Source organism: Lepidochelys kempii, chromosome 6, assembly GCF_965140265.1.
Source record: "Lepidochelys kempii isolate rLepKem1 chromosome 6, rLepKem1.hap2, whole genome shotgun sequence".
Lineage (NCBI taxonomy): Eukaryota > Metazoa > Chordata > Testudines > Cheloniidae > Lepidochelys > Lepidochelys kempii.
In genome coordinates, this window is record NC_133261.1 from 28,850,575 (window position 1) to 28,866,961 (window position 16,387).

At 44.3% G+C, this 16,387-nt stretch overlaps 1 protein-coding gene across 7 annotated transcripts in view; it reads right to left on the bottom strand.

The window, feature by feature from the left end:
• Positions 1-321: 321 nt before the first annotated feature.
• The window catches only part of OSBPL5 (oxysterol binding protein like 5), a 221,067-nt gene continuing 205,001 nt past the window's right edge, over positions 322-16,387 (bottom strand). For all 7 annotated transcript variants that reach the window (XM_073347294.1, XM_073347295.1, XM_073347291.1 and 4 more), the window contains 7 exons: positions 14,579-14,668; positions 11,824-11,960; positions 7,447-7,632; positions 6,570-6,708; positions 5,002-5,119; positions 4,133-4,235; positions 322-1,644 (listed from right to left, as the gene is read on the bottom strand). In XM_073347294.1, the coding sequence (XP_073203395.1) occupies positions 1,509-1,644; positions 4,133-4,235; positions 5,002-5,119; positions 6,570-6,708; positions 7,447-7,632; positions 11,824-11,960; positions 14,579-14,668 (909 nt within the window). In that variant the 3' untranslated portion in view covers positions 322-1,508. The remainder of the gene's footprint in view (positions 1,645-4,132; positions 4,236-5,001; positions 5,120-6,569; positions 6,709-7,446; positions 7,633-11,823; positions 11,961-14,578; positions 14,669-16,387) is intronic.

Below are 16,387 nucleotides of genomic sequence, written 5' to 3' on the forward strand. Positions count from 1 at the left end.
TTGCATTTGAAAAGCATGGCCTAATTTGAGAGTCAGAGAAATGTCAGATCATAGAATTTTGCTATTCCCATTCCATGCAAGATAGAGAACATCTGCCAAGCATTTCCATGAACCCCATCCATGAGCTGTTGCTCCTCCTTCAGGGAGGAAGACAACTCATTGTGTCACTCAGAACTTAGCATGGAATGCTTCTCTCTTCTGTGTACATACGCTAGCCAACTGTACATCTATTACTGTATACTATCTATTAGGAAAGCACGGCATAACTGCTACAAAATGAGAAAAATCCCAAACACAAATAATCCATCAAAGAAATGGTCATTGAAAGTTCGGTGTAATTTTATTTCAACATATCAAGCACAAACAGGTTTCCCCTAACTGGGGAACATGACAAGGAATGTAGTTAAAAATTTGGAAACATTTACATTTAAAGTTTGCCAATCTGGCACCATCACTAAGTATTTTAAGGCTGTATATATAGCAGTACTTACCACTTGGAACTACTTCAGGCCAGAAAATAAAGGCTTAGTACTGACTGCATTCTACAAAGAATATTGCAAATCTTTTAAAAAATGGTGTAAAATAGGAAGACTGTTAACAGAGTTAACAACGCAGTGGCAAAACCCTTACCCTTCCTGACCTTTAATAATAGATGTGCCTACGATCAAACACACATACTTGCTCCCTCTCCAAGGAGGCAATGGGAAATTTCAGAGGAATTCTGTACAATTCTTGTGTTATTATAATATAAAAACAGCCATATAGCCAAAAAAAAAAAAGTGACCAGGATTTATAAACAAATATGTCTGACATTTGACTCAGTGGGTCTAGTTCAGGACATTATCGGCTCTGTAACAGAATGAGGAGCTTTACTGAATGATTCCCATTTCCTAAAGGTGGCAACTTTTAGGAAATCGTGCATATTTACAATCTCTGTGCAGTGGAGTGTCATGCACATTTTCAAGTCCAACTGTGTGTGTGTCAACAGCAAGATCCAGGAGAAACCATGACCAATAACCAAGTGGTTGGATTTTTGGACCGTCTGATGTTCCCCTCCCATAACTAAATGTACCCAACAGACATCTTGAAAATGGACAATGAGAACCCTTCCCACCTCCCCCAACCCTTAGAGCTATAAAACAAAGCAATGGAACCATTCTAAAACCATGTGGTTGTTTGCCATTATTGGGGCACCAATACTGCTTGGTAATTATGGATTGCATCAGAAAATGACAAGACATAGAAAACAAATTGCACAATTAAAGCTACATTTGGCTTTAGCATTAAGGCCCGTACAGGTAAAGAGGTCCTTGAAGATGTACATGTAAAAAGGCAAATGACAATCTGAAGGAACTAAACTCTGTTGGTTCCCTGGTCCCCTTTTAGCCTGGCTCTTTCTTCCATCTCTGCTGCATTGGTTTTAAAGTGCTTGGTGCCTCGATGGGCTCCTTGCGCGAGTGTCCCCCTCCTGCAGCCAGTAACTTTTATTGCTGCCAAACGTAGTGCTTTTATTTGAAGACATAATTAATGAACAATTGACATGTAAGAAAGACGCAAATGAGAAACCAGCAGCGAGAGTCCAGGAGGAGGTTTTCGGAAGAGGCTTTCCTGTAGAAAGATTTTTTGTTCAGAGCAGTGAGGTTTCTGAAACAACAAATAATAAAAAGAAAAGGAGTACTTGTGGCACCTTAGAGACTAAACAATTTATTTGAGCATAAGCTTTCGTGAGCTACAGCTCACTTCATCGGATGCCATTTGCATGTAGGAAAGAATTTTACAGATATTCTTCCCTGCCCCTGTCCGCCCTGGACACACATGAACACTCAGCTACAGTTCCCAGTCCTGGAGATCCTACATAGGCAAGACTCCCTATGGCTTAAATTTACAAGCCTGTTTGACGAGTACAGGATTGGGCCCACGTGCTTTTCTCTTTTAACAAAGGAATAATATTAATATGTCCTTTCTCCTATCCTTTGTCTATCTTTTCTATATAGACCATCAGCTCTTTGGGACAGGGGTTGTCTCCCTATGTGCATGCACAGAACCCAGCACAATGGAGCCCCGATGTCAGTTAGGGTCTCATGGTGCTACTATAATACCAACAATTATTCTAAAAAAAGGGTTGATTCCCATGCAACAGAAACAGTAGGAACAGAATTTTCAGAAGGGCTCACCACCTGGAAAATCTGGCCCTCATTGTGGAACAGCCCAGGTCGAGCTCAGGCACCAAAATAAATGGCTGGGTTTTCCAGCGATCTCAGCATGGGCTGTTCAGGGAATCTGGCCCTCTCACAATGGGGACCGCTGGGTGCCGAGCACTTGTGAGGCTCAGTACCACCAACTGGGGCCAGGTTCCTTGAAAATCTAGCACTAGGAGTGAGAAAGGCAGCAAAGGCCAGAGTGCAGTGCAAAATTCAGGAATTGCCAACTCATTCTAAGACACTAAATTCTGGGTACTTGTGGCACCTTAGAGACTAATTCTGGGTACTTGCCAAGATTTAGTAACTCGAGGGAAGAATAGGTTTCTTGGCCTTGTCTACTGAAACAACATAATCTGCTGCACTTTATTCAAGCCTAAACAAACTCATTAGCTTTCCAAAGTCATCAGGAGGAGTACTGCCATTGGAAAAATCTTTACTAGTCTTGTCAAACAGCCTAAAATAGAATTAGCTTCCCAAAGGGTGTCTGAATGGTCACTAACCCTCACACTCCTCCCTCTGAGCAGTACTTTTTGGAACCATTCTGATGGACAGAATCAGCCTTCAAAGCCAGATGGCATGAGGCTGAGAAGGGAAGGAGGGCACAAGACATCTCCTCATTCTTGCATCCCCTCCACCCACAGCCAGACAATCCCATTCCTTGGCCTCCCGTGAATGCAGGGACTGGCTCCCTGCCAGCATGTCAATGGGCACCAGCCACCCCAAACATGGGAATGAGACAGTAAGCCTATGGCCCCACCCAGAGGCACCGACTTCCCCAGTTCCCAGGTGGTGCTTGACCCCCGCTCTGCCCCGGGCCCCGCCCTTACTCCACCCCTTCCTCCAAGCTCCCACCCCAGCCCTTTCCCCATTCCACCCCCTACCCCCACCTCTTCCTGCCCCCACTCCTCCCCTCCCTCAACACCTCCTGAACACTTCTGCTGAACAGCTGATCGCAGCAGGCAGGAGGTGCTGTGGGGGAGGAGGCGCTGATCCATGAGGTGACCGGTGGGTGCTGAGCAGCTCCAGCCCCGGAGCACCCACAGAGTCAGCACCTAGGACTCCACCCACTTCTGCACCTGGAGACTCTGCTGACCTGGCTCCTATTCCTGCCCCAGTGAAGTCAATGGGAACTTTCCAATGGACTTTATTGGACCCAAGATCAACCCATGGTGCACAGGAGAATGAATGCAGCCCCCTATATGGTATGTAGCAGCAGCCATGTTTCCCCCTGCATGCCTGGGAGCTCCATTTCCTTATACTCCTGCAGGGATGGGGTGGCAGCACCCTGACCCCGAGGCAAGTCAGAGTATAAAAGCCATAATGAACCCCTGCTGAAAACATGACCATTTCAGAAGGTGTAGCTCCAGTTTGCCAGTGAAGTAACCAGGTGTGATCACCAATCTCTCAGACATGGTATTAAACAGAGACCTTATTGAAAGCATGAACTGAATCTGTCAATACCCAATTACAGGCCCTCAGGCCTCTGTTTCTCCTGCAATGACTGGGCTGTCAGAGGAGAAATAGTGAAAGCAGTGCAGTGAGATCTCTGTGCAGCTCCCTTCCTACCTGGGGTTGCAAGTCAAATGTAGGCATGTTGGGTTCCTTGACGAATAGGGCCTTCTATGGCCAGCTAGCAATCACACTTCTAGCCAGTACTCTGGTGAGCTCCCCAGATGTCTGCATCTATGCAGTAGGTTTAAGAGTTGGAAGATCTGTAATGCTCCCAGATGGGGCTAAGAGAAGATCCTCTCCATGTTTTATGTGAAGGCTTACTAAGCCTTTTCTGGATTTTAATAGGATACTTATTGTTATACCTTGAAACTGCACCCCTCTGATTTAACCAGACTCCAAAGGCTGGCTCAGAGGAGTTAAACACCAAAGGTTATTTTGGTCTTACTGAGATCATGGTGCTAACAAATGCAAATCGCTACCTGTGTATGTCCTGCTGGGCTTTCTGTAGGGATAAGACAGTCATGTGGATTTCCTTCAGGTGATTCGTTTCCTTTCCGCACCGAGTACATGGACTTTCAAAACCTGCGGCAAACCATTGAAGGGACAAATAGATTTACCACACATCTCTGGTGATTGGGAGACCTGTGACACATGCCACAAAATCCCCCAGCAAGTGAGCAGCTGTATGCAGTGAAGTACTTCAGATAAAGGACACCACTAACATGGAACTTAATGCAGAATGGAATTTTCATCATGAAAACCAAGCCCCAGAGTGAGGCTGATATGAAGTCAGACTGGTAGTACCCCCTCAGCGCACAGAACCCCTGCCCCCCAAATATCCCTAGCTTCCTCCTTTGTAGGGTGAGCGCAATTATATAGTGGTTTGCAACCCCCCCCGCCCCGCTCTCTTCATCTTCAAGGGCACCTTGCTAGCCCCTTCAACAAAACCTAATGGGGGGGGGGGGCGGAGGAGAAGAGTAGTGGAAAAGGAGGCCTGCTCTCTTCCTAAATCTAGTGGCACTGAGTGGTCGCAGTGCACATTTCTCTACAATGTTTCATGCCACAGAAGTGATTGATATTGCTAAGTCAGCCCTCGGGAAGCCCTCAGAGGCACAATAGCCTGTCACTGACATGTGTGTTACTACTAGGAAGGAAGGAAGGAACGGACAGAACACAGAAATAGTGAGTGAGACGTATTTCTAATACAACAATCAGTAAAACAACGTCAAAGGAAGTCAATGGGCCAGATTCGGACACCAGTAATGAGACTGGGAAGTACCTTAGCTCCTCAAAGGAATAAGGTGCTAAATTTGAGCAAAATCTGGCCCAACGTTTGCCAAGTACTTGCCATCATCGTCCGACAGTTCCTGCACAGACTCTGGTGTTGAACAGCTGCTCTCAGTGTTCTGGCTGTGGTTGGATGGTTGGTCACTGGTTTTACGACGCCTGCATTCTTTCGCAGATCTCTAAATCAATGGGCATGATTAAAAGGAACACTGTCAAAAATTTGACAACAATTTGACTAAGTGTTATCCCGTCTCGTAGGGAACATTCTCTGGAATCTAGGAGTTTGATCATGAGGGGGACTGAACACTTGCTCAGAACCTCTCAGGATCAGATCTGAAATATCTAGTTTAGAGAGAGAGAGACAGAGACACACCCCCCCCCCCCCAAAAAAAAATTCCCAAAAGCTAAGATTTTTCAGTAACCACAAAATCCAGCCGGCCAAATTCATCCCCTGGTGTAACTTCAACAGGCTTTTACCAGGGATGAATTTGGCCTGCTGGATTTTGTGGTTCTCTTGCTGGCTCTAAATTATGCCACTAGTGTACAACAGGGATGGGCCCAGACCAATAGCCCAGATCTGGATCCAAATCTCATGAGGGAGATTTTCAAACGCACCAAAGAGATTTTAGGAGCCCAAGTCCATTAGGAGTCACAGGTACTTGTGTTCTCATTTCCCACATGCTTTCGAAAGTTCTACCCCATCTCTCTAGAACGGGAGAACCAAAGCTATATAGCCAAACACCAGGGAACACGGAGTTTGAAATCCCAATCCAAACCTAAACTTCCCCAAATTTCAGAGGTGTGCAGGCCATTATAAAAAGGCGTGAGCTATGTATCAAGATCCAGGTTCAGGATTTTGGTATGGGCTATATCTAACTCATATTTAGCACTTCTATATAGCTCTCCACATTTCAGAAGCACTTTACAAACCATAAATAACTAACAAGAACAAAGCAGGGACGTAGATATTGTTCCCTTTTACAAATGGGGAAAGTGGATAGACAGAGATTGCCAGGCTTGTCCAGAAGGAAGGAAGTGATAGAGTCAGGATTAGAATTTGAGTTCCAGGGCCTCCGTCCTCTGCTCAGACCCCTAGATCACATCCAGCCTAAAGAAGTGCTTTGTAAGTATTGAACAGTAAAGTTCATTTCAACCCCATTCACCACCCAACATAAGAAAATAATAAAAGTTTGTAAAATTATAGCAGGGAAGATATCTATTACAAATCGCATAGTGTCAATTAATCAAGGATTCTGATTTTATTTTAGATGTAAATAAGAAGTGTTGCCTATACCAAGCTCTAGGTGTTCTAGCATGTAATTAGTATTACAACAAATCCCAGCACAATTACAATGATCCTTCAAACAGGAACTCACCCAGCCAGCCTCTTACCAAAAAAATATTAGCAGATTAGCACCTGGAGTAGGCACCAGGAAAATATCAGAGGCAAAGTACAGCTAGAGAAACAAGCCTCTAATGGCAGAGGCAGCCCTTGGATTTTGTGGTGTCTAAGAAAACATGAAAAAATCAGAGCTGAGCACTTGATCAAAGAAATACAGGTATATGAAGAAAGATGCAAAGAAGAAAAAAACTTCCCAGAGAGGGGCTTTCTGGCTGAGTGATGGTTACCTTGTGTCGTATAACTTGGTTGTTTATACACATGGTTTTGTGGGACAACATCCTTGTGGATAGGTGCCTCTCCATGGTTTGAAGTATCCCATCTTTCTCAAACTGGGCAATGTCATTTAGAGGGTCCCAGGGCCTTAAACTTTGGAAGCAAAACGAAAGTATTAAAAAACAGAACCGCAGCAGGTTTATTAAAAGCAATGCATGAATTCCAAACACACAGGAGCAAATATTTAGCCGTGGGCTTAATGGGTGTACCCACAGAACTGGGGTGGGGGCAATTAGGCATTTATGAACATAAGTTGCTTCCATCCTAGCCCATCTGGGTGCCTCAGCTCCGAGCGAGACAGAGAGGTAACAAATCTAGAGTAGGAAGGCAGGGAAGTCTTCAGGTTCTCCAAGTCCTTGGTTTCTTTTCTTTGCCAAGGCTGCTAACAAGGGTGCTTATGGAGAACCAACTGCGGTGGAGGTTTTGCAATACGGATGCATCTTCAGCAAATTGAGCTGAGACTGACAACTCAGATCACACAGACTGCTAAACCTCCTGCAGCTGGTAACACACCTTCTCATCACTACAGATCTGTCCTCTATTTGTACCAATACAAAGGAGATATTCCACTGATCTGTCTACTCCTTTCATTTGAAAGGACTGCATGTTCAAGTACTCACTGGGGAGAATTCAGGAGGAAGGTTGCCTGATCAAGGTGCAATCTGGTCAAGAGCAAGACCAGTGTTCCCAAGCATCAGATGGAAGTGCAGCAGGCCAGTGTATGCCGTATGCATGTAGCACTTTGTATTTCTGACTGGAGCCCAAGAAGCAATGTCTGCACTTAACCCATTATAGCCACACTTATAACTATACATGCTTCGAGTCACTCACTCTTCATATTTGTAGTGCCATTCGTTGGTAGCAGCATCGTGTCGGAAGAGCAGTGGCTTCCACTCTGTGCCATTCTCCTTCCGCTCCCGCGAAGCGTTCCTCTGCTCTTCTTCCAATATAAATTTCTCCTGAGTTGCCTTGTGTTGATCTCCTTTGTTTATTGCACTTGTTACATGCTGCCAAAGTCTAGAAATAAACAGGGAATCAAATACAAACGGCCTCAAAACCAGCAACACACCCAGATAGCTGGAGCCTTAAAAAAAAAGTTTGTCTAGTCCACTGAGAGGCACTAGGAGAATAATAATAGGTTTAGTCAGCCTGAGCTTTGGCTTAAAATGGACTTTTATCAGGAGGATGAAAATGAATACAGCATATAAAGACCACCTTAAGAACTGGCCACCTAAACACTAAAGATAGTAAGGCAGTAGTGCGTAGTTGTCTGAGGCCAACGGTAAGTTTAAAAGGTGACCATAGTAAAAAGGAAAACCTTTTGTTGAACTGGCCCTTTTAACTATTTAAGTCTAGGAGACAGAGATTTGAGTCAGAGTTGCCTTGCAACCAGGGCTAAATTCTAGGAGTTTATGTGGGAAAAAATGCACGTGAAAGGACTGCAGCTGTATATGCAAATTGGATATTTGCACATGAAAATGTCTATTTAGATGGTCTAAATAACCAATTAAATATGTAATTTGCTGATTTGCACTTGCAAACACCATAAACTGAAGGCACAAATGTAGGCATCCAATTGCATGCATATATTTTCCTGTGCAGAAGGCTTCTAACTTGTAAGATTAGGCCCTTGATATTTTATTGACACTCCCCCCACCCCCATATTATTCCCTTCACCTTGGAAACACAAGTCAAATTGTGCCTCCCTTTCCACTGGAATCTAATAAATAATTCTGTTGCACTCTAAGCTTTAAACAAACATTAGTAAAGGGCTGAATAAGACTTGAAACACTGGTGAGATGGATGGCCATCCAAAAACAGCAGGGAATAATCTAGTGATTAGATTTTTACTGTTTCCTCTCTATGTGGGTCTTTCACATAGCAACAGGGGAGAGAAAGTTTTTGTTTTTGTTTTTTAAAAAACCTACACACATGCAGGAAAGTGATTCTACAAGCACAATAATTGGCCTAGAGACTTCCAGGGCAGGTGCAATATCCAAAGCTACCCATTGTTCTGTGTGGTTTTTGTCAACACAAGCTCTTGTCACGAGGACATGCAACACCAGCAAAAGCAGCCAAGTGTGCAAGTGCTCCATCATTTTAGCAACGGTGGCAGCTGTAAGCTAGCAAAAGTTCTGTCACCAAACTTTCTAGTATAGAAATGGCCTCATTATCTGAGATGAGTCTATTTTAAACTGAGGGTGTTCTTTAATTTATGTTTGTAAAGCACCCCGAGACCCTCAAATGATACGGTATCTGTGTTCTAGAACTGTCCTCAGGTACACAGGTGATGGCATATTCCAAACACCTAGACTAGACAGATGTGCAGAGTGTTAGCTTTTTTATTTGCTCCTTGATGTGCAGTTCATGTGCTGAACTGAGAGCAAGTAGGGCTTTCAGGCAATCATGAGGAAGATGTGAGCATATTTAGTATTCTGTGGACAGGATGGGGAAGATACGGCAGAACTCTTGGAATCTGAATCCTATGATTAGAGCACCCAGGATTCAGCAGAGACAGAGCAGCACACAGCTGAAAACTGCCAGTTGTCTGTCTGCTAGAAGCAGCTCAACTACAAGGGCCTACCTAGGGGATTGATGGGTTTGCACCAGATTAGCTAATCTGAGAACAAACACTCTCAGAGGTCCTCAAGGTTTTGGTGGATCAGTGGCTTTGTTTGGGTCCTCAGTGAGCTAAGTGCTGTACATAACATTTAGGAAGAGACACTACCTGCCCCACAGAGCTCGTAATCTACATAGACAAGACAAAGGGCTGGAGGCACAGAGAGGGGAAGTGACCTGCCCAAAGTCACCCAGCAGGTCAGTAGCAGAGCCAGGAAATGAATCCAGGACTCCAATGTCCCAACCTAGTGTTTCATCCATGGGACCATTCTGCCTGCCAGTAGCAATTCAGCCCTTGGTTTCACCCTCTGCGTTCTAGATTTCTGTTTGACACTGTCCAAAAAGAGGTGCTGGGGTGGTCTGCTCATTTGTACAGAAGATTTGCATAGCAAGTTTTCCAGTGAACATATACGTGTTCCTTAGAGTAACTAGAAGCACAAGGTGCATTGCTCTTGCTGAGTTACAGATCAAAGCCTCCCTGTATCCTAGGACTCCCAGCAGCTGAGATGGGAAGATGGCATTTTTAGAACAATGACACCATTACCCTTGTTCCAATAAGTCTGTGAGAAAAGGAAATGGCCTCCAGCTTTTTAGAACCTTTTACAGGGAAAACTGCCCATTCTTCAAACCTCAGAGAGAAGTACTTCCAGGGTTAGATCTGAACCAGACAAAGAGATAGCAATAAGAAGCAAGTTTAAAGCACAAAGAGCAGGGAATCACATCAGTGGAGAGGTGAACAGCGGTACCCTCTCCCTTGTTTTTTTCTTGTTAGGGAGCCTATTGCAGTCACTGTAGATAACAGTGCAGGCAAAGGAAGGCAGTGGAGTCTAGTGGGTACAGTACTGTCCTGCGAGCTAGAAGACCAGGGTTCCATTCCTGGTTTGGCCACTAACCTGCTGTGCAACCTTGGGCAAATCAGTTCACCTCTGTGCACCTTTGGTGCAGAGACTCTCTCACACTCTGCATTTGTATAGTGCAGTTGTACAGGACAATGGGGCCTCTAGGCACCACTATAATATGAATAGTAATAGGTGTGAGCCTGTGTCCAATAGTCTTAGCCTCTTGATGTCTTGCAAAAATTAGTTTTTGGACCCTGGTCTCCACTCTGTTATACTAGTGTATTACTGGTATAACTGCACCACACATCAATGTAGTGAAGAGTTAGGCCCAGATTTTTAAAGCTATTTAGGCACCAGTGTGCTCAGCATTGCCTGACTTCATTTTAGGAAGAGATTTAGGCTCCTGGGAGTTGACTGTCATGGCAGCATCTGAACAGCTTTAAAAATCTGGGTCTTCAAGCCTTTATTCTGAGGCTCAGAAGCAGCAGGAAAAACAAATTTTGTGACAAGGCCAGTTTTCTCCATCCCCTCAGAGAGCTGCAGATTCTATACAACCTGAGGCTTTCCATGCTCTGCTGCACAACAGCATACGCGTCACAGACTGCAAAGCTTACCCATGGGCAGGTGATATTCAGGGCTGTGAGATGAATAGCTGATTCAGTATTAGACTGCAATTCATTCACACAGCAACCACCATAACAGCCACTTCCCTCTGCCCCCCAAATACAACAGGTTGCACATATTAGACTTTGGCATGCTGAAGGGGGTCAGCCAGCTAGGCAGCTTTGGTGATACCCTGGTAAATAAAAACTACAAACTATTTGCCCCAAATTTGGAGAGATTTTCTTTGTTTTGGGGCGCCGGCGAATTATCTTTCACAATGATTTTTTTAAACAGTCTATGTTCTTTTGAAGTCAGCTTTATTCATTCGGTATTTAGAGCACTGCATGTGGACCTTATTGGTACAGTACTTTCATTTCACAGCTATTCCATTGCAATGGAGGCCTAGAAGTTCAGATGGCATTTCCTGACGTGCCTGCAAAGTGTGCAGGGGAATTCATTTCCACGCTGCCCCTGCATTTATGTATGCGGAGGTATATTTGCGTGTGTAATTCAGGTAGGCAGTTTCCTGATCAGCGTGTTAAATGCTGGGTTTTATATGTAAAAATGGTGTCTGCACTGGTGGAGGTCAATTGATGATTTTGGGGCTTACACATCTAAAGTCTCTTAGATTTTCAAAGCCAGAAGGGGCCATTGTGATCAAGCAGTCTGTGTAAAATTCTATGGCCTGTGTTATGCAGAAGGACAGCGATTCCTGTCTCTAGTCTAACAATTTATGATTGAAGCAGAGAACTTCTTTTAAAAAAGATATCCAAACTTGACTTAAAGAACTCCAGGTGAAGAATCTATCATATCCCCTGGTATTCAGTTCAGGTTATAACAGAGATTTCTTTTCATGGTCTCTGGAGTCCTGAAAAATGATCTTATTTTACTTGACAAAAAAGAGTGGCCTCTACCATTTCTGAAACCTAGGACTTGGTCATGCTATCATTAATACTCCTTGGAAATATTACATCATCGCTAATACATGAGGAACAAAAAACAACATACAGCAGGGAAATATGCACAGGTTAAGCAAGGCCATAATCCTTCCAGCATCTTGCTGGAGTCTCAGGACCCTCGTATTTAGTTCCAACTGTATGAAGACCAGCAGGAAGCTCAGCAGGCTGGTTTCCAGCAACCTACCCACCTCTCTGATTCAGAGTCTGTTTGCTCTTCAAATAGCACAATGTGGCGTTTCAGTCTTTGCCGCCGCACCTCACTGGTTGGGTTCCAGAATATTTCAGTGTTCCCATTTTTCAGGTCATTTATATACACTTCCCCATCCTGAGAAGGAAAATGAAAGGCAAGGTTTAGTGACTGCAGGAACACACAGGCAAATAATCCTGAGGAACACTGGCAGAAGGTTGGTGCCAGGCTGGGGAGTGGCACTTAGTTCGAAGGTCAGTACCCTCCCCATCTCCAGACAGGTTCACTAAATGTTTTCTGAAAACTATCCAATTGGAGCAGGGAGTTTACTGAAAATAAGAAACACTGGCCAAGTTCATCAGAGGGCTAAAAGAGAATGAACCACATTCATCCCTGCTGACCACATGTTCATCCCCACAAGACCATTTATATAGGTGCTAACAGGGCCCCCCTCAGTTTAGTATCTGAACACAAATACAGGAACCAAAAGCTCAACATCAGGCAACCTCCTCTCCTTCTTTACCAAACCTTTCTCCCTATCATCACTGCTGAAACCAAAGGAAAATTGCACAGCAGAGACTACAAAACCTCACAGTGCAATGTTAACAGAAATGGGAAATGTACCATGTGAAAGGGGACTCCGTTCTTCAGATGCCACCACCAGCCTTTCATCCACATTGCTTGTCAATTTATTTGGCAACTAACTACTAATAGAGCTCCACCGCTTACAGACTGATCAGGTGATGTCTTAGAGTCTCTGCCTCACTAAGTGAGTCGTAGGCCTGCCTACAGACGAAGCAACACCCCAAACAAAATGAGCCAGACTGGTAATTTACACAGCATATAGTGAACAGTGTGACATCCACGAGGCTGGAGTGAGTTATATATTATCGCATTTGCTGAACAGCATGAAGGTTGATGCCATTCAGCGATCTGAACATAGTGTGAGTATTGTCCATGCCATGTTTAGATCACGGATAGTTATTGCACCCATCACTGTCTACCCACCTGTCTCCCAGCTGCTTTCCTTCCTACGCAATGGACCTTGGTACACCTATAACTTGCTTCTTAGGCTCAGCTTCATTCCCACTTTATGCAAAGCTCCCAGCCACTTTCTGTCACTTACAGCTCCTCTTTCATCCCACACAAAGTCCCCCAGCCTCCTCCCCACCTGCAGATTCCTTCCAGAACCTTAATCCCTTCCACAGCCCTTCTCAGGTGAGACAAGATCTCAGTCTGGGAGCCAATCCCCTGGCTGGGGAAGAACAGAGGAGTTGGTTCCAAGTCAGGATAACAGATCCCCAAGATACTCTCCAGCTGTGGAGCTTGGAGGAGGCAGGTGCTAATAGTCTGAATGGCAGGTTTATAAAATCTGTATTTACAAGCCCATTAAAAAAACCAGGTGCACATCTTATAACAAGTGGCAGGTGCTGACAGCTTCCATGTGTACCTCATAGCCCAGAGTCTAGGGAAGCTTTGGAATTTGCTTCTTGACCAAGAACCAGCTCTTCTCCTTGTCTCCTGGGGATTGTGCTCCCAAAGCATGAAATCACCAGTGGCTCCTTTAAATTATGGAGGTGGATGGACAAGAGAGAGAGATTTTGCATGATGCTGGAGCAAAGCAGACAGAATTCAGAGAATAGGCTGATATTCTTATTTCCTGAACAACAACATCTCCTCCCCCTGTGCCACCCCAACACACACAGCACCAAAACCAAAGAGCATCTTACAGATTTGCTCTCTTGAAGCCATGGAGTTTACATAACACATTGTGCAAATTGTTCCTTGCAAAAGGCAAAGGAGGAACAAATTGTTTCAGGGTTGATGAAACCCAATTACAAATGCAGGAAGCCGAGCGGCACGCAAATGGATGGCATCAGACTCTAGGACAGCATGACTGTTTTATGTAATATAATCAACTGATTCACAGAAAACAGCATGGCCAATGTAATCTATAATCCAGCACTACTCAAAATTGCAAAGGCGCACAAAGTGGTGATTAGAGTTGGAATTGAACATACACACACACCCTGCCCCATGGTGAAGAGTGAATACATTCTGACTAAATTTCAAATACAGGTTAACATTGCATTTGAGGGGAAGGATGGTCCAGAGGTTGGGGTGCTAGCCTAGGTCTCTGGAGATCTGGGTTCAATTCATCTACAGACTATGGCATGACCTTTGCCAAGTCAGTCTCTCTGTCCCTCAGTTCCCCATCTGTGACATGGGGAGAATAGCACTGCCCTACGTCAGAGGGGTGTGGTGAGGATAAACGCATTAAAGATTGTGAGGCATTCAGAGACACTGGTAATGGAGGCCAGACAAGAATCCTGATCAGTTTAGGGCTGGCAATTTGCCAGCTCTTGTCTGCTGCCATCAATATCTGCTCTGGGCTGATGCAAAGATCACTGAAGTCATTGGAAAGACTCCCGTTAATGCCAATGGGCTTCTAAAAGTGCAGGTACTCAGACTATAGTCACCTGCACTTAAGTCTGATGAGGTTACCAGAGCTTTAAAGACCAGAGGTAGTCAGGACCTCTGTTTTATGTCCCATTGAACTCCATCCTCCGCTGTTAACTACAAATGATGTGGGGTAAGGCAGAGATGTTAGTGTGGAACCAGGCTCCGTTTCAAAACAATGAGAAAGTAACAAAATGCTCTTAAAGTTTTCAAGCTGTAATCCTCTCCCTCCCCACGACCACACAGAGTGTTGTTTTTTTTTTTTAATGTTAGTAGTGCAGATTAAGATGTGTTACCCAGTGTCCATCAAGGCTTGCTAACACTTCTTCTCCTGATTTAATCTTCCCAGAGATTTGATTAATGCTTGTGCTGCCACCAAAGAAGGGCTGTTGAGAGGAAAAAAAAAATACAAACTGGAAGAGAGCCAAAAAACAAACAGTACATAAGAACAAAGCTGAAAACTTGTCAGATTTCCAGTGTCACTGGGAGGAAAGACAAGAATTCTGGCATTTATACCCCTTACCAATGTGCCCCATCCTATCTGCCTCTGATACTGAAGTCGCTGTAGCAGACACAAGGGAAGAGGGACAGACTTTCAAATATATTAACATCCAACAATGTCTATGCTGGGAATTTGCCTCAATTTCATCCATTGGTGTCTAGACCCTGATCTAGCTTCACCCACCAGTGCTAACTCCTAGTGCAGACCGAGTAAACTCCTCCAGAATTAAGTTTGCAATAGTGCAGCTTAAGCCACATTTCAAGCAGGTGTAAACAGCAGCAATACAAATAGTGGTTTTCCCCGTTTATAGCAGGGTTTTGAACCAGAGCAACTATATCAGTGTCTGGCCACCAATGTAATGGGTGCAAATCCTCAGTGTAGACAAGGCTTAAGTAGGTAATGCAAAAGGGTATTTCCAGAGATTCCTTGGAACAATATAAAATTACTTTTCGCGTTGCACCTGGTTAACACAGGAAATGAAGGCAATAGAGTGACCAGCTGCTCCATTTCCACCACCCAATGATATTTCTTCATCAGTTCTAAATGCTGCTTTTCAACATTGTTTGCAAGTTGGAGCTGCACAGCATTATTTTATACTGTAAAACATTCATTACTGCATCATCCATGAAAAAGGATTCTTTGGTAATTAGCATGGCAGGAACAAACATATGTGATCCACCAGAGAACAGGCAAGCATCCAAATTAACAAGGCCACGAATCACATCTTTAATTGCTCACAAGTCTATTGCAAATGTGGCTAAGGCTCTAAGAAATAGCCATAGTATAGTATATGTAAATATCTGACATGCAAGCTACAGTGACCTCCCCAAACCAGATTTGGGCCATGACAGACAATTTTTAAGCCAGTAAAGGCAGGGTCTACACACATTTCAGGGTCATAAGCATTAAGTTATATCAGGTACTTGGAGTTCAATTTTATATGTAGAGGGCCTGATGCAAAGCCCACTGAAGTCAATGGAAAGACTTCCCTTAACTTCAGTCTTTCCATGGGCCTGATGCAAAATCCACTGGTTTGAAACCCAATGGCAGCCCCACTGCTGAAAAGGTATTTGAGGAAGCTATAGTGAACTGTGTAGCTTTTCCAATACAAGTTGAAAACAGTAAAACATTGTCCTTCCCTGCAGAATCCCGCAGGGAGAATTTGTAAAGGATTCAGCATTCACCGGAAATCTGTAACAATGCACCAGTTCTGCCCTAAGGGATCTACCCTACCTTGTGAGGCCTGTTGCCATCACAACTCTACTCCTTTGTATTTAGTTTGCAGCTAGGCAGAGACTGTTCATCAGAATAGGAGATGAACTGATGCTTTGTAAAAACCAATTTGAGTGTCTCTGAAAAGTGACAGGCCACTGCCCTCTCCTTTAATCCTTCCTGAATGCCCACTTCTATCAGGATGCCTACAAGAGTCCCCAGTGTTGCCTGAAAGCCACAAACTTTGACTTCACAGGTGACCTAAACTGAAAGCACAAATAACTGCACCCACGAAAATAGAGTCCAGGGTCTGAAAATCTGGCCCTAAGGGCACAGCTATACTTCAGCGAGGAGTATGCTTCCCAGCATGGGTAGACACACAGGCACTAGC